This window comes from Aedes albopictus, chromosome 3, assembly GCF_035046485.1.
Source record: "Aedes albopictus strain Foshan chromosome 3, AalbF5, whole genome shotgun sequence".
NCBI classification, from domain to species: domain Eukaryota; kingdom Metazoa; phylum Arthropoda; class Insecta; order Diptera; family Culicidae; genus Aedes; species Aedes albopictus.
The window spans coordinates 318,169,293-318,194,395 of record NC_085138.1 but is presented as its reverse complement, the minus strand read 5'-3'; the positions used below and the strand labels follow the sequence as shown (position 1 = coordinate 318,194,395).

The 25,103-nt window shown below is 43.0% G+C and overlaps 2 protein-coding genes across 2 annotated transcripts; one reads left to right on the top strand and one right to left on the bottom strand.

The window, feature by feature from the left end:
• Positions 1-29: 29 nt before the first annotated feature.
• On the top strand, positions 30-1,870 carry LOC109401252 (CXXC-type zinc finger protein 1-like). The gene is made up of 4 exons (XM_062842597.1): positions 30-189; positions 255-376; positions 442-1,497; positions 1,570-1,870. Exons 1-4 carry the CDS (start codon positions 157-159, stop codon positions 1,793-1,795), a joined length of 1,437 nt encoding a protein of 478 aa, XP_062698581.1. The 5' UTR covers positions 30-156; the 3' UTR covers positions 1,796-1,870.
• On the bottom strand, positions 1,782-23,347 carry LOC109413591 (DNA-directed RNA polymerase III subunit RPC1-like). The gene is made up of 9 exons (XM_029865531.2): positions 23,200-23,347; positions 22,177-23,137; positions 21,908-22,114; positions 21,480-21,845; positions 20,516-21,413; positions 20,019-20,454; positions 19,427-19,954; positions 2,225-2,732; positions 1,782-2,163 (listed from the first exon to the last, which is right to left on the bottom strand). Exons 1-9 carry the CDS (start codon positions 23,241-23,243, stop codon positions 1,975-1,977), a joined length of 4,137 nt encoding a protein of 1,378 aa, XP_029721391.2. The 5' UTR covers positions 23,244-23,347; the 3' UTR covers positions 1,782-1,974.
• Between the last annotated feature and the right edge of the window lie 1,756 nt (positions 23,348-25,103).

Here is a 25,103-nt window from a genome sequence, read left to right as displayed (position 1 = left end):
TACCCCTTGGCCTTGAACTTTCTTCGCACGCGTGAGAGAAACGTCACTCTCGTTCCAGGTGGCTTCTGTTCCGCACTTTTGACGTAAAATTCCGAGTTTGTAAACAATCGGCACGGAAAATCACAAAAGTTTTTCACGATTTTCGCACGGTTCGCGATGTCGGAACCGAAGAAAAAGAGCAAGAAATCGGTAAGCTACTGGTCGGAATTGGTCACCCGTTGGAAGTTACCATTTTGGTTGATGTTTTTTTACAGAAGGAAGAAATTGCCAAGGAGTTCGATCTGCCGGAGCGGAAAAGCAAGATCGCAACAATCTTGAAACAGGATGGCCAGGCTTACTGCATCTGCAGGTCATCGGACTCGTCCCGGTTCATGATGTAAGTTGTTAGAACAGTTACAATCAATATTGTTTGCTTTAACTATTTTAATTTTTCTTCCTTAGCGGATGCGATGCCTGCGAGGAGTGGTATCACGGGGATTGCATCAATGTGACCGAGAAGGAAGCCAAGCACATCAAGCAGTATTACTGTCAGCGCTGCAAGGAGGAAGATCCTTCGCTGCAGACGGTGTTCCGCCTGGTACCGGTGCAAGCACTCGCACCCAATGCCGACGAGAAGAAGAAGAAAACTAAAGAGAAGAGTGCCGGCAAGTCGGAGAAACGATGCGGCCAGTGCGAAGGTTGCAAAACACCCAACTGCGGGCATTGTGATGCTTGTCTTGGGTACCAGGACGGAGGCAAGAAGCAGCGGTGTGAAATGCGAGTCTGCACCAATACGGTCAGCAGGAAGAAGGATCGGGAACTGAAATCCGCTTCCAGGAACAAGAAACGGAAGCGATCGCTAACGCCGGAAGTGCTGGTAAATCCTGCCCTAGAAGGCGATCGGCAATGCTATGGACCCGGTTGCATCATGACGGCTCGGCCACAGTCCAAGTACTGTTCGGACACCTGTGGAATGAAACTGGCAACTACCAGAATCTACCAGGTGCTTCCGCAGAGAATCCAGGAATGGTCTCTCAGTCCAGCAATATGCGAGGAGCAGAATAAGAAAGCCCTTGAAGCAATCCGGACTAAACAGACCATCGTAAGAGCAACCCTCGCCGAACTGGACAAACGTCACGCCGAATTGGATCTGCTGGTGGACCGCGCCAAGAGGTGCACTCTCGATCCGAACGCTCTCGACAGCAACGACGTGGAGGACGAAATGTCCATGTACTGCATAACATGTGGGCACGAAATCCATTCCAAAACGGCCATCCGCCACATGGAGAAGTGCTTCAACAAGTACGAGAGCCAAGCCAGCTTTGGTAGTATTTTCAAAACCCGAATCGAGGGTAATTCGATGTTTTGCGATTTCTATAACCCCGCCAGTAAGACGTACTGCAAACGATTGAGAGTGCTCTGCCCGGAACATTGTAAGGATCCGAAGATTAATGACACGGATGTGTGTGGATGTCCCCTGGTTAAGAATGTGTTCCAATTGACTGGGGAGTTTTGCCGGTAAGTAGAATATCATGTTAGAGCTAAGCTATTGTTAAAGTATCTTCATAATCCATCCATTTTAATCCACAGGGCCCCGAAGAAATCGTGCTTCAAGCACTACGTCTGGGAGAAGATTCGACGGGCGGAAATCGATCTGGAGCGTGTGCGACAGTGGCTAAAAATGGACGAGCTGGTCGAGCAGGAACGCCAGGTCCGTCAAGCGATGGCATCACGCGCCGGAGTTTTGGGCTTGATGCTACACTCAACCTACAACCACGAGATCATGGAGAAACTCTGCAGCGGAAAGCTTCAATGATTGAATACTATTGTATTTTTTTGCGTAGGTTTAGTTTATCTCATCTGAAAACTATCATATATTTCCACATTTTTTTTTCTCATAGTGCTCGTTCATTTCTACATTGTAGGAATAGAAACATCAATATTACAATAAATATTTTCGTATTACTCTAAAAACTAGAACAACGAAGGCCAACGTCACGTGGCGTTGAATATCGGTTCAACAACTTCCTCGAGTCGGGTGTCCGTGTGGTTGTGGATCAGTTTGAACAGTCCCGTGCCGATGGCCGCCGGCATTCCAAGAATGATTCGTTCCGAAACTCCATCGATTGAATCTGTTTGGCCGTAGTAAGCCGCGTCGAACAGGTGGTCGGCCGTTTTCTCGAACTGCAAATAATAAAAATAATAGTTATACTTTCCGGGAAAAAGATATAAATTTCCAACTTACCGAAGCCAAATTGAACACAGACTCCCGCATCTTTGCCAACCCGTGGCGGGTGATGCCCAGCACCTCACCCCGCGAAGTCATCTGACTGGCCAGCAGCATAATGTGCCGATGGTCCACACTCATGCCGTGACCCTCCATGACGTCGGTAATTTCGTTCATGATCGTCGTCCGGGCAGCTTCGATTCCAAGCGTTACGTACACCTCCAAGATGTTGTTACTCTTGGTCCGGGCGCCCACGACCCCGTAGGTTGCCATCACATCGCGCAGGCCGTAACCTTCGACGCACAGTTTGTACGTTGGGGGACCCCGCGAGTCGTCCACGGCTATAACGGCACGGGACACTTGCGGTAGACCGGCAACCACTACGTTGGGAATGGCTGTGAGCAACCGTTGCAGCTCGGCGTTCAGGGCGTGACTATGCTTCGAGGGATCCGGCCGGATAATGATCAACGAGGGGCCGTAAACTTCAACGTTCTCTTGTTTAAGCTTCAGCTTGGATGTGCAGATCCTGGAGGAATGAACAAAAAATATCAGCATCTGACTTTTTATCGATTATTTCCCTAATCGCTGGCAGTTACGCACAAATTACTGTCCAACCGCGGCTAGATCAAATACGAGTAAGTGCATTATTAACAGCACAGTTAACGGAGAAGCAGAAAAAAATAGAGGAGCTCAAAAACAATCTAGCGCATGTTACGCAGGCCCTGGAAAAACGACTCAACGATCTTATCACCGAAAACGTAGAAAAGGAGAAACAAATCAAGGAATTTTGGAAAACAAAACCAACGAGACGAAAGGATCAGCAAATTGGAAGCCGCAAACAAAAACATGGAGAAATACATCGACGACGTGGAGGTAAGATCAAGATCTAACTCCCAAAACAGTGAACCAAGTCAACCATGGTTCGATGCATCGAACAGAAATAGGGGAACCAACATATTTTGGACACAGCAACGCGCCAATATTTTTTGGACACTTACGGCAAAAACAAATGGAAACTAAATAAACACATACCAAAACGACTAACTCCGCCGAATGATAATGACCGTTCTTTTCGATCAAAGGTTGTGAATATTACCTATCTTTGAAAATGACTATAAAATATCAACAGATATCAAAGTGCCTTATCAGACCCGATTGTTAAGTTAATTTTGATCTATTCTGGACATAATAAAGTATTGAAATTTTGACAGCACGGCTGCCAAAAAGTGCCTATTCAAAAAATATTCAATAGTGAAAAAAGTGATAAATTTTTAAAAAAAAATGTTTATTGGAGCAATTTTTAATTTTACAGAGTTGGTGTCTTCGGAAGGATAGTGTATTTCAGTAGTATCTACAAATTTGTAGAACATATCACGTTGAAATTTTACTATATAACGATGGAAAAGTTAAAAAAAACGGATTTTAAGGTTGTTTTTTAAAACTTTTATATTTTCACCCAAAAAATGAAGTCCAAGCTATATGTCTTTAGCAAAGTTACTTAAAATTACATGTTCTACAACTTTGCTAAAGACACCTACCCTCTAAAAAAATATTTCGGAATCCATCCCTAGAACCAAAGGTATCCCTGGTAAGAAATGTCAGACATGGTGGAATCGTGATGTAGAGCAGGCGGTAAAGAAACGAGGGGAAGCGTTACGAAAATTACGTAAATTGGAAGATGGTAATCCTACCAAAGAGTCAATCAAACAGCAGTTTAACGAGTCGAAACGCGAAGCCAGAAAAGTGAATGAGGAAGCCAAGGCTAGCACCTGGAAGGGTTTTCAAGAAATATTCACGTCTAAATCCAGTACTTCGGAAAAATGGCAAAGTTACAACAAGCTTTACCGTAAAGCGGCGTAATAAGAGGCCTGGGATCGTTATCAATGCAGAGCACAACATAGCAATCCCACTGTGATAGCAGACTATCTCATTGAATATTTTGTCTCTACGTCGGCTGACACAGGATACTCCGAGAAATTTCCACGAAAAAAACGAGTTAGAGAAGATATTGAGCTGAACCTTGAATCAAGAGAAGCTTCCTCTTTGGATCAACCTTTTTCCATGCAAGAGCTATGTCGTGCACTGGAAAGTGTGAACGGAACATCAACCGACGCGGACAACATAGGCTATCCTATGATAAAGCATCTCCCTTTCCACTGCAAAGTGAATCTTCTTGAGGCTCTCAACCATATTTGGGCTACTGGAGACAAACCAGTAAGTTGGAAAGAAAGCATTATAATCCCTATCCCGAAGCCAGGAGAGTCTACCAACGACGCACACGGATTTCACCCCATCTCATGGACTAGCTGTGTCTCAAAAACAGTGGAAATAATGGTCAACCGTCGTTTAATGGACTTCCTAGAAAGCAAGGAAAACTGCATCCACGCCAGTTCGCGTTCGGTAAAGGAAAAGGGACCACAAGCTACTTTGCGAACTCGATGAAATCATCACAAATGCCGCAAAAATAGGACAGCACTGCGAAATTGTAACCTTAGACATTAAAAAGGTTTTTAACCAAGTCTGGCATAGGAACATCTTAGAGACTATTATAAATAGAAAGTAACCTTGGAAACAGAATGAACAGATTCGTTAGTGTAAGGTGGGGCAAAAGTTCGACCCTAGTTGAAAATTCATTTTTTTTTTTTTCAAAAAATCGAAGCAGATTCATTTATTTGTTCTTAAATGAATACCGTATGGTGATTCTACCATCCATGAGCTAAAACTTTGCTAAACAAAGTTACGCCAAATGTCTTTTCAGTTGCAACACTTTTTGTATGTATGTGTGTCTTATTCGAACTCTTGCCCAACCACTGGGGCAAGAGTTCGAATCTATGTAGTGTTTGTGGAAATTCGCAAACCCTATCACACTATTTTGACAGTTTGGTAATAGGAATACCAGAAACCAATTAAAATTTCCCTCCCCCTGGATATTCGATCTTGACGCGATGGGAGGGCTTAACCCATTAGCACTTTAGCGCCAGTTCATTCACCACCGCTTGGACTTTGAGCTAGATATATCTAGTTTCGAGTTGAGCGCAAGTGAAGGAATCGCCGTAAGTGCTAATGGGAACCAAAGGAGTATCCGTTGTGCATTTATCACAAGTCAAAAATAATTCAGCAAATTATAACTCAGCTTGCATAGACCTAATCTTTGCATTCTTTGAATTTTCTCAAATTTAACAATAATTGTTAAATTTAACGTAACGCAAGAGTGGGTAGAGGAGGTCTCTGCGTTACACTCATCATTCATTACTTGAATTCGTTAGTACACAGGACAGGGTACGCTAGGATAAGTTGACTTACAGCCTTACAGATTAGTTTCATTACAATTAGAAAATTACGGACTGATTAGATAAAGATAAAACTGTTGATTTTAGGAGTTTATATATGTATTTCTTATTTTTATAGGTTTTGCAGAGATGAATATATAAAAGTTGACAAATAATCATTATCATTTTTATTTTTGACAAAAATCAGTTGACTGAACTTTTTTTGTTTTATGTCTTAGACGGTATTATAACACTGACCAAAAAAAGCAGGAATTTAGTTACATGTTTCTTTAGGACTTAGGACGGTTGACAATGTAAAGGGTTACGGTGGATATAATATTTAGACTGAGATGATCACAGATATGCAGAAGACGACTAGCGAAATTAGGAACACAATTTGATACATTATAGACTATATTTTGACATATAGGGTTTGACTAATTTCTTTACATCGAATGGAAGCTCAAAAAGTGTTATCTAACAATAATATGAGAAATATTTCGAGATGATGCTGGTGCTGTCAATAACTAACATCGGTTATTGACACTATTGGTAATCAGCTTGAAATAATTTTCAGAATGTATTACAAAATAACTGAGGATATTATCTGATTATTATTTGGGGAAGCTGTCAGAAAAACTAGTTGCCCATATCGGCTAAAAACGCTAGCTCTGGTAGCTGTCTCTGAATAATTTTCAGAAATATCAATTCTTTAAAAACTACCTACGACACATTTTTTTGCTCTTTGTATATTTCTTAAAAAAAATAATACTCTGAAGGCGTTAACATAGACAGCTTTTTTTCTCTCTGAATGTTGTCCAGTGACCTCGGAGATTTTCGATTCTTGAAATATTGTTCAATTATCAAATCATCTGTGGAGCTTCCATTCGATCAAAACATTAGTGCGATGGGATAAGTTAAAACAGTATTTTTAAAAACTACTACGACTCAATGCTAATTACTACACACTTTGCTCAAGTTGACGACATCGTCTAGTCCATCGTGAGTATTGGTCCTAGTAGGGGGAAAGTTGGGAAAGGGTCCAGGCTTTGCTATTAGCTGTCCTGCAGCTCCACCTGGTCACTCCTCAAAAAAAAAAAGGAATACCAGAAACCAATAAAAATTTTGATGTTAGAACTGGAATACACTTTAAAGTTCAATCTGGATTTTACCCAAATTACTACACCAAAAATTAGTAGTTTTCCGTCAAATTCAGACAAAACAACTTTTTTTTTAAACTTTTATCGAATTTTCTCACTAATTCCATCATTTTTTAGGGATAATATCAGGGGGAATGACACTTCCTTTGCTAACCACAAAAATCCGCATTTATCCGTTGCTAACCGTCGTTAAGGGCGGACGGGACGGTCGGGTAAATATCCGCCATTGCTCTGTTGCTACTAAGATGGTAATCTCAGATTCTACTTCATATTTTGCAACAAAAACCTATCATTGTGTATGCTCACTTGCACTGCCCATGCTGATTGTTTTTCATCATCTTCAGTGCAATAGAACTCGAGATTACCATCTTCAAAACCGCGAGGCAAATTGTTAGAAAGAGAGGCAAGATAGGAAAAATAACACGGCGTCCCGTTTCACCTTAACCGCGTTTAACTGCTGCTCAGTTAGCAGCGGTTAGCGACGGTTAGAAACGGATAAATGCGAATATTCCCGTTAGAAATGGATATGTCATTCTCCTTGGATAATATGTATATTTTGCAGAATTTCAGGTTTTTACCTAAAGTTGCCACATGACTCGAACTCTTGCTCCACAATTCGAACTTTCCCCACTATGTGTAAAGTATGTTTTCCAAATCTTTTTTGCAAAAGTTATACTTGCTAAAGCATCTTCAAAACATACCTTGTTACGCCCCAAAATAAAATATCAAATACGATTTCATTATTATTCCATTCCATGCGTTGGAAGGACCATCGCATATTATAATTTTTTGATCAAAAACCAACATTTTGTCATAATTTTTTGTAATATTGGTCAATTTTCATAATTCATAATTTTTGGAGTGAAAGACTCTTATTCAAAAAGGCTTCGAACAATCTTGACACCCGAAAGAATTAATTTAAATTGAGTTCAAAAACATCAAAAGAAACTCTAGCCCCACTCGAACTTTTGCCACACTTTGCTCTAATAGCTTTCGAAAGCTACAGCATCAAATCTACATTCAGAACTACAGCATCGATCAGCAAGGGTCAGTTTCGCCGGTGTTTTATCAAAATCGAAACAACTGCAGAATGGAGTTCCTCAGGGCTCTGTGTTATCAGTATCGCTCTTCCCGGATAAAAACTAACCATAGGGTATTTGGTGAAAACCATTCCTGTACCATACAGTGTACCAGCTACAATATAGTGTATTGTAATGGAATGGTTCGCTAAAAGCTGTGCACATTGGTAGCTACTATACATTTACATCCGATCTTTATGTAACAATATATTATGCTGTTTTTCTTACGTTTGAACCATTCACTATTCCGAAACAATCTTTTTTCATGCATTTTTAATTATTTATTCAGTTTATGATTTTTTCCGTGCTTTGTTTTGTTGATGTTCGTGACATTTTTGTTGCAAAGGAAATGAAAGAGAAAAAAGTGAATAAGTTGAAACATCTATTTAAATAAAATGTTTAAATAAAGTGGTAAACCAGGTGTCCTAAGGACTGCATATTTAAGAGATATGGTGGACTAGGTATGTAGAGTGCGATGAGAGGAATACGAATGTAGGTCAACCCGGAAAGACGAAGGCCAGATTACCGTAAATCAGTGGATGAGATCAACACGATTCTTTCTCTTCTTCTCTCATGTTAAATTGCCTTGTACCCAGTGTACGCAAAATATGGCACCGCAAGCGAAAAATAGGCAACAAAGAAGGCACGGCAACAACGCTTTGTTTTTTCGTTAGCAGATAATGACAAAATCGCTCCCGAGTTTGTTCACAACAAAAACGGTAGGAATATTTGTCTTGTTCTATTCACATCGTGATTTTCGCATTGTTTTACAACTGAAACTCGACTCTGAGGATGGCAAGAGTCTTAATTCATCCAAATGCTCATGAATTCGATGATGTGGGTCGAAAATTTCAGCAGAAACGCCGAAATATCGGCACACGCACGGCAAGCGATATTTGTTTTATTGCTCTCATCGTTTGACATGCGTTTGTTGCGGAGCGCCTTTGTTACCGACATGCACCGCTTAGGACAAAGCGTTTGTTTTTCGGCGTGATCCGTTTTTCGTACCCTGCTTGTACCACAACCGAATTAAATGCGATTTATCTTTGACATTTTAACATACGGACTGGACTGGACACTGAAACGACTTCTGATATAAGTTCGTCTTCACTTTTTAACTTATTTCATACTTCAGTCAAACTGGAGCCTCAATATTGCAATAACCGTTAAGCACGCTGTAATGATACTTATGTACCACGTGTGACACTCTACTGGCCACGATCTTCGGGAACTTCCGCGTCTTCCAGATAACCCGCAACCAACGTCCGACTCGTCTATCCGTGTCTTACTCGTTCTCCTGTTGTACCACTATTCACCACACCTACTCTGACAGGTTAAACACTCTGAAGTCTAAATTACCCATTTGGAGTAAATATTAACCTAATCTCCAAGGTATATAGATGTGTTCATTACAGGTCACCACATCTCCCTTTGTCCAAGATTTGTTTTTCCTTAATCAAAGCTTTATCAGTAGCGTCCGTTAAACCACATTGTAATGGAATATCATTATAAATATTCAAGTGGTTGTTATCTTTAACAGCTCACGCCATACATTCACGTGAGATGCCTTGTGCCATTTGCATATATCTCTCTCTTTTTAGGATCCCGTTAATGGATCACTAAAATAACTAAAACGGCCGCTTTGAAATGAACAGATAGCGCCACCGTAGCCTTGTGTGTTTGACGTAACTCGACTGCTGTCACTGTGTTAGCGTCCATATACGGTGGCGCTTTTGTTTTGATGCGGTGAGTAGCGGAAAAGTCGGCTTCAATGATCCATTGTCTCATAGTCTTCAGTTTGTTTTATCAACTATGAAGATCTCAACTCACAACTTTTCAGATACCGCTGAATGAATCGTTACTCCACATTATGTTTCTCTTATTTTTTCTTATTTGTTTCCTGTTTTCAATTTTTCAATGTAACCGCATAACCTTGTATACTTTTCATTTGCACATAGTACTTTATAATACTTTCAGCTTCTCCGCCCAAAAATGATTTGGGAAGTCCTTTTCCATCCTTTGCGTCAACAAGGGTAAACTATCAAATCTTAAGCAATGCGGCTTAGCAAACCGATTCAAAACAAATACGCATCGTATTGTTTTTTTTCATTGCATTCTCCTGCAACACTTGTTTTACAAATAGTTTACAATTATAATCTGTCGCATACTTGTATACACATCCGTCAATGCCAATTCTATCACTGCTATCACGTTCAGCATCTCAATTATGCAGCTGATACCTCTAGCAATGTACATTTTCTAGGACCAAATACACTGCATATTTATTATTCATCTTCTCTTCAGCATTACGTACCAACAATAATAGTGACCGCTTCTCAAATAAGTGTTCTTTGAGCACCTTGATAAGCACTTGCATAAGCTTGAGTTTCTTTTTTTTATAATGTTAAAAGGATTTTATTTAATTCTATGTATCTGGATGGCCAAATAACCATTACCCATTTATAGATTGTGTTGCAATTATGATAGTCACGTAGATACCGGAAATTGATCACGACACACTACACCCTCAGGAATGGTATTGTTGAATACCCGGACGTTTACCGCTTCGGCTATATCGACCGAACATTATACAGCTATCTTTGAAATACTCAGTGCTATGCATCACCATTCACTATCCATTCTTGGATAATCAAGATAAATAATAGATAAACTCACGTCTCAATGTACATATTTACTACCCACCTTTCACCTTTCAACAATGGATTCTTAATGTGGTCGTTTCTCGGGTGGTTTAGTAGCCCCCGTGTCATTTTTCCATTTTTTTCACATAGACACATCATTATAACCAAATGCTCATTTGACTAATTCCAATGTTTTCAACACTGGATGATTTTCGTTACAATTTAAACACTTATTGGCACATCTAGCCAAATCTACAAATCAGTGCTTTAATACGTTCACAGTACAGCGTCAATGCTTGAAGGTGTTTGAAGTTTTCGTCTGTATGCCTTGCCTATGCACCAACCGTTTTGTCGTTGAGCTATTTTACGAAGTGACAACAATGTTGATATATTGATTTTCACGGGCTAGAACGCCACCTCCTGTCAAATGTTCATCCATAAAATCGGCTCATAAAATGGACTATTGGATCCAATGGGAAAGAAGCGCTTGCACGCTGACGTCATCACTGTCTTCTTCTCTTTCTTTCCTTCGGCGTCGGTCCATAAAGCCGTCCTTGCCCTTAAAAAAAATAAATTTGAGGGCAATGTTTACAAATTGTATGAGAATTCGATGAGGTTATGTTTTTGATGCAAGCCTCTATCCATTTGTATCTATCATTGTTTGCGTGAAAAAGTATAAACAACGTGTTTTGTCTCGTTTTTTTTTCACGTTTGTCATTCGACTTCCGCCAGGCGGCAGCACTCAGGCTCCGTCAAGGCGTTTCCCCATTTTTTTTAAGAGTTTCGCTATACAACGTATCAGTCGATCTATTTGGTACGCCCTCCGAGAGCTGCGCTGTGCCGTGCACTTGCCGCTTTTATAGGTTACGGTCTCCGGGACAACCTTTATTTTACGCTCTCCGGGAGCAATGCTGTGCTTCGCACCAGCCATCAGAACGATCCCGGCCTCCGGGGCCATCTTTTTGATTTCGCTCTCCGGGAGCTGTACATTCTGCACCATCTGCTTTATTTCAATTTATTCTTCAAGAGCAAACTACTTGTCGCTCACAGGACAAAAAAACATCAGCTACAGAAAACAATCACCTCTCTCGCCTTTCGTCAAACAAAACCAACCACACCAGCAACAGTTTTGGAGTTCCGATCAAGTTCCGATCCACTCTCTGCAAGCTGAATACTCCATTAAGCCGCCTCTTGCTGTCTCATCACCAACCCATTTCGTTGCACGCCTTCTGTCCACGCCATAAAACAGAACTTTTTCATCAGCCACCTCACCAATTCAAAGAATCCCATCCCAGTTGCCACTGTGACACTCTACTGGCCACGATCTTCGGGAACTTCCGCGTCTTCCAGATAACCCGCAACCAACGTCCGACTCGTCTATCCGTGTCTTACTCGTTCTCCTGTTGTACCACTATTCACCACACCTACTCTGACAGGTTAAACACTCTGAAGTCTAAATTACCCATTTGGAGTAAATATTAACCTAATCTCCAAGGTATATAGATGTGTTCATTACAGGTCACCACACCACGTCACCCACTTCATGCAACTACATTAGTGGTCTAATAATACTTAGCGCGCTCGGCATAGTTCCATCATGCCGCTCAAAGTGTTGCCACAAATAATGGTTAGTTTGCGAAACCCAGTTATCTGGCTGGTGGGGCATGGGAGCCTAAGCTTCAACTGTTAATGCAATCAGAGACTACTCAGACCTCGACTCAGACTTAGACGTGGGCGATCCAATATGAAGGGTTATCCAAAACGCTCTGGAAAATTCCCAAAGCGCATTCTCATAATGCTAGTAAGCCTCCCATTAACAGGAGGAAAATGACAAGATAATATAACATTATATGGTTTATGTAATGTAAACCAATACAACATAACAAAAGAGAACCATTCCAAAACCATTTGATTAAATGTATAACCAGTAGTGAAACTACAATTAAAAACAATATATTTATGGTACATTTTATTGTTTGAAACCATATGTGTACCATACAATGTACGGTTTATTAAAACCCACGTATCAGTATTTATAACAATTCATTTACAATATAATGTATGGTTTTGCAAAAAAATATATATGGAGAAAAATATTTTTTTATATTGTTACGATACTTAACCACCCGTATAGTATATTGTAAAAATCTTATTTACAATTTACTGTATTGGGTTCTACATTACATTTTATTGTTTTTGTATTTTTATTTTTACAGTGGTGTCTATTGTAAAAATATGGTTTTAAATAGTACCGTCTACCCCCGTTGGTTTGAACGACACCTCATGCAAACGAACGGGGTTCATTTTTTAATTTGAACTTCTAGTAACCCTGTGGACGTCGAAAAACACACTGATGGTAACTCTTTTAGTTGTTTTGTTTTGATTCTGCGTTCCGTTTCACCCCGTTCCATGAGCAGACTGACGTTTGAACCGTTTTTAGTTTGAACGATGTGCAGATTAGAGGGGGTCAAATTAAAAAGTGTTCAGATTAGATGAGGTCAAACCAACGGGGGTAGACGGTACTGTTACAATACAACGTTCGGTTTTTCTATTGTTTTTTTTTATTCGGGTTCCTTTTAGCCATGAATTCCCTGTTTGCAGTTGTTCCGAAAAATGTACACGACTTCCTTTACGCTGACGACATAATACTAGTAGCTACAGGAAAACGTGTTTGGATACCTAAGAAACAGACTTGAAGTCTCTTGAAGCTGTCTCCTTGGTAGAAAAATGGGCCACTAGCATCGGGTTTGTGTTATCACCATCCAAGTCATCTACTATGCATTGCTGCAAGCTAAACCGCCATCACACATGGCACCTAGAGACAGCCAAAATCCTTCTGAACGATACGGAGCTAGAGAAACCAAAAGTGACCAGAATACTTGGGTGGATGCCTTCCTTTCGAACATAGAGCTACTTTAGCAGCTATTAGAAAAACATGTGCAACTTTAGAAAAGTCTGCAAAGGTCAGCAATCAACTTTGGCATAAAGCTAATGCTGCTTTCCAAATGCTGACTGACAACTACCAAAAATATGCTAATTGCAGACCGTTTTCCACAGGGCATGGGACGAGAAAAATCCATCTGTTGACTGGACCATTCAAAGAAAAGTAAAAGCTGAACAAACCCCTTACTTGTCAAAAGAGCCTTTCCACCAACTTATTTCGGAATGTTAGCAAAACTACAATCACTGTTATACAGTTGGCTTATTCGCAGAACGAAAAGTCGGATTTGGTGTAATTGTTAGGCCTAAACCAACTCCCCCAACCCCCCCCCCCCCCTTCCGAGCCAAAATTTGTGGAACAAATTTTCAGTATAAATCGCTTCACGACGCCATTTCAAGCTACAAATACAATTGCTCATTACAGTTTACAAAATGTACGTGTCAAATCAAAAAAAGTATCACTGACCGTTGAAAACCCCTCCCAGAGACAATTTCTGGCTACGCTACTGGAGGGAAGTTAAGATTTTTTTTACTTAACATTTATTTAATAGGCTCAGGCGCCTTTAGGCATTACGGAGCAGCAATCTTTTAACTGTGTTATCAGTAGAGAATACAATTCAAAATTTGTTATTTAAAACTCCTACGCGCGGATTTTTTGGGACGCGTCTCCATCGACGCAGATGTTGCAAATTGTGCACGCCGTTGACTCGCCTGATCTTTGCTGCTACTAGGAAATTGGTCAATTAACTCGGACATCTTGGCGATGTTCTCTCGAAAATTAGGCAAACCCTGTTGCTCCATCGCTGCGTCGAACTGTCTTAATTGTTCTTCATCCATTTCCGTCTCGATTCCAGTTACAAACTCCGTTGGTGTCGCTGATACTATTTCCGTTACTGCTTCATTTCCTTTTTCCGCTGTTGGTTCTTCTTCCGATATGTCTATTACATCCTCATTATTAGTTTCCGTTTCGTTCAGCAGCGCTATTGCACCTGCTTCCACTACCCCAGCATATGTTTGCTGACGATTGGCCTGACTCTGCTTCCCCTTTTGTTTCACTGTTGGACAAAACTTCCTACGATGTCCTTCTTGTTGGCACGCGAAGCACTTTTCCTTGAGGCCTTCGTAGTACACCTTCGCTCTCCATTTACCAATATCCAATGCCGGCGGGATTTCATTTTCAATCTCCATATATACTCCCCGCACACCAGTGTACAGGTGATCCATGCCAAGGTCTGATGGGAATTTTTCCCGCACCATCCGTTGAATTTTCCCATACTTTCCAAGCGCTCCAGATATTTCGGCATCTACTATCTCCGGGGGAGTCACAATAGATCTATCAACTGGTCGCAGTGACTTAGATACCCAACAAGGAATATAAAAAAAAAGGAATATATATCTCCGGGGGAACATAAAAAACTCGGACATATTGATTTTTTTTTCCTGCAGCTAACATGTACACCATCACTGTTCTTCCACTGGAATAGCAGAATTTAACCGCCTCCTGGTGCCGACGCAGTGCCTCCTTCATTGCAGTTTCCGACTGGAACTTGATGCATAGGCTTCTGTCTGTTCCCATTTTGTACACCGTTTCCATGCACATTAAGTTTGTGTTAAGACCTTCAAGAAATCCAGCGAATTCGCCTTAAGTCGGGCTCGGAGAACCGAGTGGGAAATCAAATTTCACCGTGTTCGACATTATATCTCCACTCATTTCGATTTACTCTTTGTGCAGAGTCGTACGATAGATCGAACAAAACGCACAGACAACCGCAAACAAAAACTACCTGCGGTATCCACTGCTGACCCAGACGCGTCCGACGGTGGCGAGTGCACAATAACAACTGACAACTCAAGTTAAGATTGCCATCCAGCAACTCAAGAACAATAAGTAAAAGGATTGTATCGAAGCTGAACCCATCAAAGTGGGCCCTGAAAAGTTGGCCTCCTGTCTGTACCCGCTAAAAGTCCAGACTTGGGAGACCGAACATCTACAAGAAGGGTTGTAGCCTTTGCTCCATGCTGCTTAACAGAATTATAGAAATTGACCAGAAATACCACTCAAACTGATCTAATCTTACCATCAGTGCGCCGGAGGTTAGATAATAAGCTTGACGTTTAAAAGCTTCAAGTGACGTCAATCGGCCTTCAATCGGCCGCGAAGGAGATTACCGAAGGTCAAGTACATTTGGAATTTCCGGAGAAAGTCGGGGAAGAAAGAGTCGCGATCGAACCCAAAACTGAGCGAGCCTTCAACGTAGGCCGTTACACTACCGAACTATTTCGAAGAAGTTCGTAGGAAATACCGAACTTTCGTGAGTTCGTTCGATGGCACCTTCCCTAATCTGAGGATCACGGTTCCATTTTACTTTCGTTCGATCCGCAGATTAGTGTTGAAGTGTCGTTTGGTAGTTCGTTGAAAAGGTCGTTAATTGTAGGTAACAGTAACGTGGTTATATTTCTGTAATTTAATAGTTCTTTTGTTAGTTCCTAGTTTCACGTTCGAATTAGGAGAGAAGTGCTTAGGGTTTGTGCGTTTACCTCAATAGGATCATCAGGTAATGTGTTCATTGTCATTGTGCTCGTTGAAGAAACCTCGTGCATGTGCTAATGGTGCTTGAATAGCCCGCGGCTATTTTCTTTCCCAGCGACGCTTCCTGCTGTTCGGTACGGAACTTGCCGGCGAATAAACCCCGCCGAAAGAAGCGGCTCGTCAACACGCCGTTTAGAGCGAATTTCTGTGGTCGTCAACTGCCACTTGCCAGGCCCGTTTAGAAGGTCAGCCGAGGATTCGCACCCCCCCCCCCCCCTTCCACGGGGCAGTCGGGGGTACACGTGTCTCCAAGCGTCGAACGATCGCCTTCATCGACGCGACACAACAGGAGCGCAGAAACGCCCAGAAGGTCAGCAAAAACCCCGTAGCTGCGCGGTGAGTCATCTCCTTTTTGCATCGTCTTTTTTATGGAGTGGGGCGTCCGGTGAGGACGCCTCGGAGGACAGTTTTTTGCCGACCATAAGGTCGAGATTAATTTGGACGTCTAGTCACTACAGCGTCCGTTGATGTAAGGTTGAGTGGCAACAATCATACAAAATCGTGCGCACGTAATTTAAGATCGACCCACCCAACCCTATTGTGTGAGACACCCGGGTGTAGCAAGCTTGCCGCTGCTGCTTGTCGCATCATCGAGGAGGATAGAAAGTGAATGGAGTAATAGCACGAATAGAGCACATGACAGAGATAGGTAGATAGGAATGGAATACAAACGCACAGGCACAGGAGAGCAGGATTGAAGAAGGAATACCTGAGAATACGGAAAATGAATAGGATTATAGAATAAATAGTTCGTTGTGGGTTATTACCGAATAAATGTGTTTAGTTTTCTACCATAATAGTGTGTTTGTAGATTCCGTCGTGTGAAAGTTCTTTAGATTATTGAAATGTTGTCCCGTTGCTTCGCGTATTTGTAGTAGATGTTGTTTGCGTGGCGCAATTTGACTGTTGGGTCTTGCGTATCCCCTTCCACACTGGTAGCGCCTCTAGCGAGAAGTAGTGGAACCGCCAGTGATGATAAATAGCTCGCGATAACTGATGTCGCGTGGCATTTAGGTATGGGTGTCGTCTTACTGCGTTCTTTGGAGGAATGGTTTTGTAGTGTATCGGATTATGTTGTTGCGTAGGGTAATCACCCCAGTTCAGGTGTAGGAAGTAGATGCGCTGGCTCGATCCTACTTTCTTTGGGAATTTTAAATGGACTCGCCCTGAAGAGTCTCAACCGGGCAAATTTAGAACTTGTCGTGCGGTCTCCTAACGGAGTGGCGCTTAAGCCGCATGATTTATTCCCGGATCGGCCAGTGCCGGCTACAGGGTGACAAGTTGGAATGTGAGAACTTCACTCAAAGCAAAGAATAAAAATACAAAGAATATCATCTCTTGCCTTTTTCTATGTAAACGTCAAGCGACAAGACAAGTAGCGCTCTTCAAGCGTATCATGGTGGAAGCTCTCTGTAACATTGTTCGTTCGTGATTTGTCATAAAAGAAGGTGGTGTGCGTATGTTTTGGTATCCGCATAAAATCCGTAACGCACACTACCGCATGAAGGTTGAACTTTCATCCGCAGATAGCCAAGCGCTGCGGTAGTGTCCTCCCGAGCATCAGCAGAGTAGGCATTATTGATATTCTTATTGTTTACTTAAAGTCAATAAGTTTGTGGAAAGTCATCAAACTGGTATCGTCGACGGCCGCTCGACAACCGACCAGATCTTCACCATACCTTCACCATATCTTCCAAAAATGCCGCGAATAGCAGGTCCCAAAACCTGTTCGTCGTCTACCAATTGGCGTACGAGTTTCTGGGAAGCCCACTCACTAAACTGATCAAAGCGACGATGGGCGATATAAAAAAAACTTTTTACGATTTTTACGAAATCCGGTCAATTTGTCTGTTTTGCGGATGACATGGATATTATTCTAAAACATTAGGAACGATGGCAGAACTGTACACCGGCCTGAAACGTGAAGCAGCAAGAATCGGACTGATGGTGAATGCGTCGAAAGTAAAGTACTTTGGTAATCTTTGGCAGTGTGGCATGATGTGTGGGGCGAAGGATGAACCACGAGGTCACAGCTGGTCGCAGCATTGTACGGCCAACCATGCATTTAGAACGTTGCCAAAGCCGAAAGAATACATTTGGTCGGTTGGTACGGTTAACAATTTTGCAAAAATCGTGTTTACAAGAAATTTGGACGACGTGGAACACAACAGACAAGGTTGATATTAACGCAAAACTGGATCCATTTCCTCACTTTTTGGTTTTCGATTTTTTTTAATAAAATAACGAAGTAATATTTTCAAAATCGGTTTACGTGCACATGTAAAGTATGGATCAAGGTATCTCCTTATTTTTTTTTTTTTGAGATGGAAAAAACAAAATTTAACAAAAAAATGGTTTCTGCAAAAACGAAAAACATTTTCCACCTGGAAAAAATTCAGGAGATACCTTGATCCTTACTCTACATGTGTACGAAAACCGATTTTGAAAATATTGCTTCGTTATTTTATAAAAAAATCAAAGAACAAAAAAAAATGAGGAAATGCTTCCAGTTTCGCCTCAATGGAAAAGAGTGTAGCACGTTCTCGAAAATGAAAAGATCGATCAAATCTGACTATACATGTCAATGGTTGCTACTCCGTGATTGATCTGAGCTGGTTCCAATTGCACTGAGATCCAAATGAATAAGGGCTGGGACACTCCACTTATTCTCAAAGTGCAATTTAAGCAGCTCATACATTTTGGATCAATAACGGCGCCGACCAAGTCCTTATAGTCAGTTGGGAAGGGAAAGGAATGTTAGAGTGTGCTGGTTGTTGCTACTAAAGACCGAGATCACCTCTGCATCCCCACAATCAGCACGAACTGGGGTATTTGTTAGATGGAAAGGATGGGAGATCTGGGAGTCACCGTTGGGTCGGTGATGCGATCCATGGATTGGAGGTTATTTATAGTGTTCGTAAGGTGATAGATTGTGTGGTGAATAAGGTGGATATGGTCAAGCGGCACAGCACGCTTTGGTTGCATAACTTGTAGGCGTTATGTTACATACACTGTGCTGTGAATGGAAAATGGAAGGGAGGGAAACGACTTTTTTCCAATTCGTTTCTGGTTCTAGCGATGGCTATGAACATATGAATATACAGGCCCGGATTAAGGATTGTGGGGGCCCGGGGCCCGAGCGGATGTGGAGGCCCCTCGGAGAGATGACCAAAAATGTTTTTCCTTATTTTCGAACAGTACTTGAGCAATATGAAAAATAAAGTTAATGTTAGCAACCAAAAAATGTTTTTGTGGGGGCCCCCTTAGATCCGGCCCTGTGAATATACATGAGTTGTATAATGTGGAGAAGAGAGAGAGAGAGAGAAAGTGGATAGAAAGATACAAAGTAGGATGAAAGGGACGGGCCAGAGATTGAACCCATGACCTTCTGCATATGAATCAGAAGCGGTAGCCACTAGACCACCAAGCCCGAAGCAGAAGCAGCCACAAACTGAATTGTGGTGGCATAGAATTACTGACTAAGTCTTATCTTTGTAAAGATGTTGGACTGAAAAAATGAACAACGGAACGTATACTCACGAATATCGAATAGTCTCCGCGTTGACCTCCAACCCCAGCACCCGGATTCGGTCCAAATCCAGCTTGATCAGCAGGAAACAATCGTCCGACTTGTACGCCTCCTCGATGTACGACGAAATCTCACCGAGTGTCGTTTTCTCAATCCTGGCCTTCACCTTCCGGGCAAACTCCATGCTGGTGTTGTCTTCGATTTCCGCCGTAATGATCGGAGTGGAAATCGCTTTGGTAGCGTTGATAATTTCGACAATACGCGGTACACCCTGGGTGATGTTCATCGAGGCGACACCGGCAAAATGGAACGTTTTCAGCGTCATCTGAGTACCGGGTTCACCGATACTTTGGGCGGCCAGCGCTCCAACGGCCGTTCCCGGCTCGGTGACTGCTTTGTTGTACTTGTTGCGCACCTGGGTGAGGAACGCTTCCAGCTGGCCTCGAGTGGTTCGTTCGACCTCAAGGGTCACTTTCGAGCAGTGACGATAGCGCTTTTGAATCTTGTCCAGTCTTTGGCCGAACTTGGAGAGGAACTCGCTGGAATTGAGAGGGAAGTTAGGATGTTTTATTTTGGGGAACGGTACATGGATCATATACTAACAGGCATTCATTCCGGAAATCAACTCGACAGTCTTCGAAATCAGACTTTTTAAGTATTTCCTCGGCTACCGGAACGATTTCGTTACCGCTAAGCGGAGCTTCATTCCGGCACGGATACACACTGCGAACGTGCATAAACTGCCGATCGATGTCCACCGGTTTGTTCTTGATCTCCATGTACACGGGATCCAGCCCATCCGCACCATAGGTGAATTCGACAACCTCACCAATCGCATTGCGGACGGTGCCATCGTATTGAACAACTAGATCCTCCAAACATTTTACCAACCGTCGCTGCAGGTAACCGGTTTCGGCTGTTTTGACAGCCGTATCGACCAGACCCTCACGACCGGCCATGGTGTGGAAGAAGAACTCGGTCGGCGTGAGACCCGAGTAGAAACTATTCTGGACGAAGCCTCGGGCCGCTGGGATTTTCGCTGAAATAGTAGATTTTTTATTAGAAAATCTGAAGAATAAAATTGAAACACAACTACTAACAGAACTTCTCAAAATGTGGCAGAGCACGGTCCTCAAACCCGTTCGGAACTCGCTTGCCGTTGATGGCCTGCTGTCCGACGCAAGCAATCATTTGCGAAATGTTAATATTCGATCCCTTCGAACCGGACTGGGCCATAATCAGAGCACTGTTGGTCGGATGCAATTCTCGGAAGCACGCCTTCGCGGCCAGTTCTCGAATGCTGGACAATTCCTTCAACATAACCGCTTCCAGCGTTTGTTCGGCCGTACAACCCGGTTGACATTGTAGGGTTCCCTTCTTCATTTCGGCAATGTACTCGTCACACCGACGGTAACCATTTTCCAGCAGCTTCTGCTTCTCTTCCAGAAGTTTTCGACTGGGAGTCACATCACCGATACCAAACGAGAAACCATGGTTCATCATGAAGTACGAGGCCATTCGAGCCAGACGCCACATAGAACGAATGGCGTATTCTTCGCCGAAATCTCTGAGAATCACATAAAAAATGCAGTTCTTGGTACCGGAACCCATCGTTCCCTTGTCCATGGCACCGCACATGAGTTGCGAATTCCGGATCACGACCCAGGAGTCCTTGACGCACATGTCCTTTCCGGCCGTGTAGTTGCGACCCTTGGTGGACAGATTGGCATTCACTATGCAGTCCTTGTTTGGCTTGAGAATCAAACTGAAAATCTGCTTCCCTGTCCACATTTTGCGCGGTTTGATGATGGCCGGTTTGGGAAGATCGATCTCCATGTTGGCGTCCGGGCCAGAGAGCATGCATGCGGCCAGCTGCATCACCTGTTCACGGGTCAGGAACTGGTCTTTTTGCGTCAGGAGGTAACCTCCGGTAATGAAATCCTGGGTGGCAGCAATCAGTAGCTCACCATTACGAGGCGTTACCAGATTGGATTTGTTCTGAAAAGAGTAGGTTTTCATCGATGATATTAGGAGATTTGTAGATAAAGCAAACTATCTACTCACCCCCATCAGCACCAAAGCTTCAGCTCGGGCCTCTTCTGTCTGCGGTAGATGCAAGTTCATTTCATCCCCGTCGAAATCGGCATTGTACGGCGTACAGGCACACTCGTTGAAGCGGAACGTACGCTGCGGTTGCACCTTGGCCACGTGACACATGATACTGAGCTTGTGCAAGCTGGGCTGACGATTGAACAGCACCACGTCACCGTCCATCAAGTGGCGCTCAACGATGTCTCCACATTTCAGATCCTGAGCCACTTTGTCCCGATTACCGTAGGCCAAATACTTTTTGAAGGCACTTCCCTTCTGCTGAACGTAGTTTGCACCGGGATGCTTCTCGGTTCCGTTTTTAATCAACTGGCGCATTTTCTGAAAGGAAAACGTGTGTCTATTGTAACTGGTTCAAGTTAGGGAAAGTTGGTCGGTCTCACATTGATGTTGGCCGTGTTCACCCGTTCCGGGAATGTGAGAATCTTAGCCACCCGATCGGGCACTCCCACTTGATGAATCATCAAATTGGGATCTGGCGAAATTACAGTACGAGCGGAGAAATCAACTCGCTTTCCCGACAGATTACCTCGGAACCGACCCTGCTTGCCCTTCAAACGCTGCACAATACCGCGTGTCGGTTTTTTAGGCTGAAATTGTAAGAGATTACCCTTGATATATTTGTTTATCAATGTCTTTCTTGAAAGCGTACCATCAGTGACAACGGAATTCCGGACAGCTCACTATTGAAGTACAGTGCACAGTGCAACTGCAAGTAATCCCAGTCCTCCTGAATCAACTCGATCTTTCCACCGGACATCATATGCTTGGCAATGACATCACTAATCAGCAAAATCTCACTCTGCTTCATCGTCAAATCATCCTCCGTGGTGCCAGCCTTGACCTCAGAAACCACCGATGGTCGGATGCAAACCGGAGGGACAAACACCCTCGTCACAATCAGATCCGCCGGATTCGACTCCGGCGAGGTCATTCCCAGCAAAGGAATGTCGCTTTTGGGTATGTTCTTAAACAAATCCAGCACCTCGACCGGATTCAGCTCCTTCATCAGCGACGATGGCCCGATCGTCTGCGACAGCTCCCGGTTTCCCTCGATGGCCCCCATCATCACTTCCAACGCGTTGGTCACCAAAGGATCCGTCGCCTTCTTGCCACGGAACGGCTCGTGAACGATCTTCATCAGACCCGCCCCTTTCTTGACCGGTCCATTCAGGCTTCCGCAGTATGGACACTTGGTGTTCTTCTTTGCCTTCTTCAGCACCTGACTGTGAATCGATTTCTTCGCCAGGTACGAGAGATTCGGATTCATCAACCGGGCACTGAACTGTTTCTTCTCGTCCTCCTTAAGCATTACCCGAGAGCAAACCTTACAAATCGATTGCAGAATCGTAATAGTCGCTCGGAAGTGCCCTACGTGGAACACCGGCAGCGCCAAGTCGATATAACCAAAGTGGCCAACGCAATCGTTTAGGCCCTTCTTGCAGGTGTCGCACGTTGCGTCCTTCTGGCTGACACCCATCCGACGGTCCAGCACACCGTACGTAACCGGCGTCCGATTGGCATCCTGATTGTATAGGTTCTTCGCCACAACATGCAGATGCGCCTCCTGCTGAATCAACTCCGCACTGTCGATGCCGAAAGAAACGTGGGAGCTGCAACCAACCAAAACAGCGGTAAAAAAAATGTGTTAATTTCGTTATTTCTCTGTACTTACATCTTTTTGATGACATCTGCCTCGCGGAACTGTTCTTTCGGCATGGTTTTATCGAGTTTTAAACCAATTTAACATACAAATTCTGATGAAATTTGTCCAAAATTACTCCGCACTAAAAATCACAACTTTTTTTCGGTAGTCCGGCAACCTTTTGACGTTTTTCTGCGCATCCTTTTTCGCGTGCTCGTGGTTTCAGAGACTTGGAACTGAATATGTTTATCAACACGTGGTAAGTGAGGTTAGCCCTCAGTTTAGTATGCATACTATGGACTCCAACCAACCTAGGACGATCAACTGTGGTAGTATAACAAATTAGCGTAACATTTGAAAAGCCATGTTGTTCATATGCATGCGTATATTTATTAGGCCGTATGAATAAAGTTGAGTACAGCCAGGTTTTCTTACGCGGGGGATACGTACCGCGTAAAAAAACTCAGTTCAAAATTCGAAAAACCGCGTAAAAAGTCTCACCATTTCTCGACGAATCATGCAAAAATAAGACGATGAATTTTTTTGTTGTATGGAGTTTTTTTTACGCGGTCGCGTAAATGAAAACCGCGTAAAAAAAGACCTGACTGTAAATCTGGAGCTCGATTTGAATAGGTCGTATGTGCTTTTGTCGATTAAAAATTCGATCAGTTGGATTCACTTATTATAGCGAAAACCGTTGAAATTGAGCAAAGTTGATACACACAGCAGAATCCTCACAAAACAGGCTTTCTGTTCCATCATTAAAAGTTGGCAAAATATCTGCCATATTGCTACAATGACTAAAATAAACTGATCGAATTTTATATCGACAAAAGCACATACGACCTATTCAAATCGAGCTCCAGAAATACTCTTTATTAGCGCATTTGCCCAAAAGTACACGCGGCAAATCCCTGAGGAAAGGAACAGCCGCGTTTTTTCGAGGTTTTTTGCTTCCCTTTTACTCTATTCTTATGGGAGATAACATTGCGGCGTTTCCTCAAGTGCGGCTGTTCCTTTCCAAGAGGATTTGCCGCGTGGAATTTCGTGCAAATGCGCGTTTGGAACATTACAAAGGCCGCGCGGTGTATCATATTCAGCACACCAGTCAATACTAAATCTTTGTGAAGCCGTGGAGCAAATCTCTGTGAAACATCACAGAGATCTGAGTAAAGAGTATTTACTCAGCTTTATTCATATGGCCTATTGTCAGATTTCTTGAAACGTAAACACCGCGCGGTCGTTGAAAATGTTTCAAAAAGTTCACGCGGTCTATCGTTTTCGAAAGAAACAGCCGCGCCGTAGAAAACGTCGCAATGTTATTTCCCATAAGGATGAAGTAAACAGGGAGTGAAAACCGTGGCCGTACCTTTTGGAAACGATAGGTCGCGTGCACTTTTGTGCAAATCCCTCAATACGTTCGTACAGTTGAAAATCGGAATTTTTGACACGCAAAAATCGATTGTTCTCTTAAACCGTGCGTCTGACCTCCGTCAAGCATAGTGCGATGGATAGAGGAGCAGGTCCGCTGTCAAGCACACTATGTCGAGCACTTGACACTGAAGAAGTCTGTAAGTCACAGACGAAATAGGCCTATCTGTCCGAAGATAAGTGTGGTGACCGTGTCCTTCCATTTTCCGGTCAGCCGAATTTTCCCCGATGGACCGCGAAACTACTTAAGTCCGGTCGACAGAATTATCTCCGATGGACCGCGGAACTCCCAACGTCCGGTCGGCCGATTTTTTTTACCTGCTGGAACGCAACACTACGAACGTCCGTTCGTCGCAAAATACGTCTAAAGAATGAAGACGCTCTCACGCGCGCCACTGCGTGAAACCTAGCGTAGCGTTATGCTCACTCTCTCTTATAATTTCTTTCGTTGCTTTAGCGGACAAGATCACTCTGTTTCACTCTTACCTAAACGAGTTACCGCC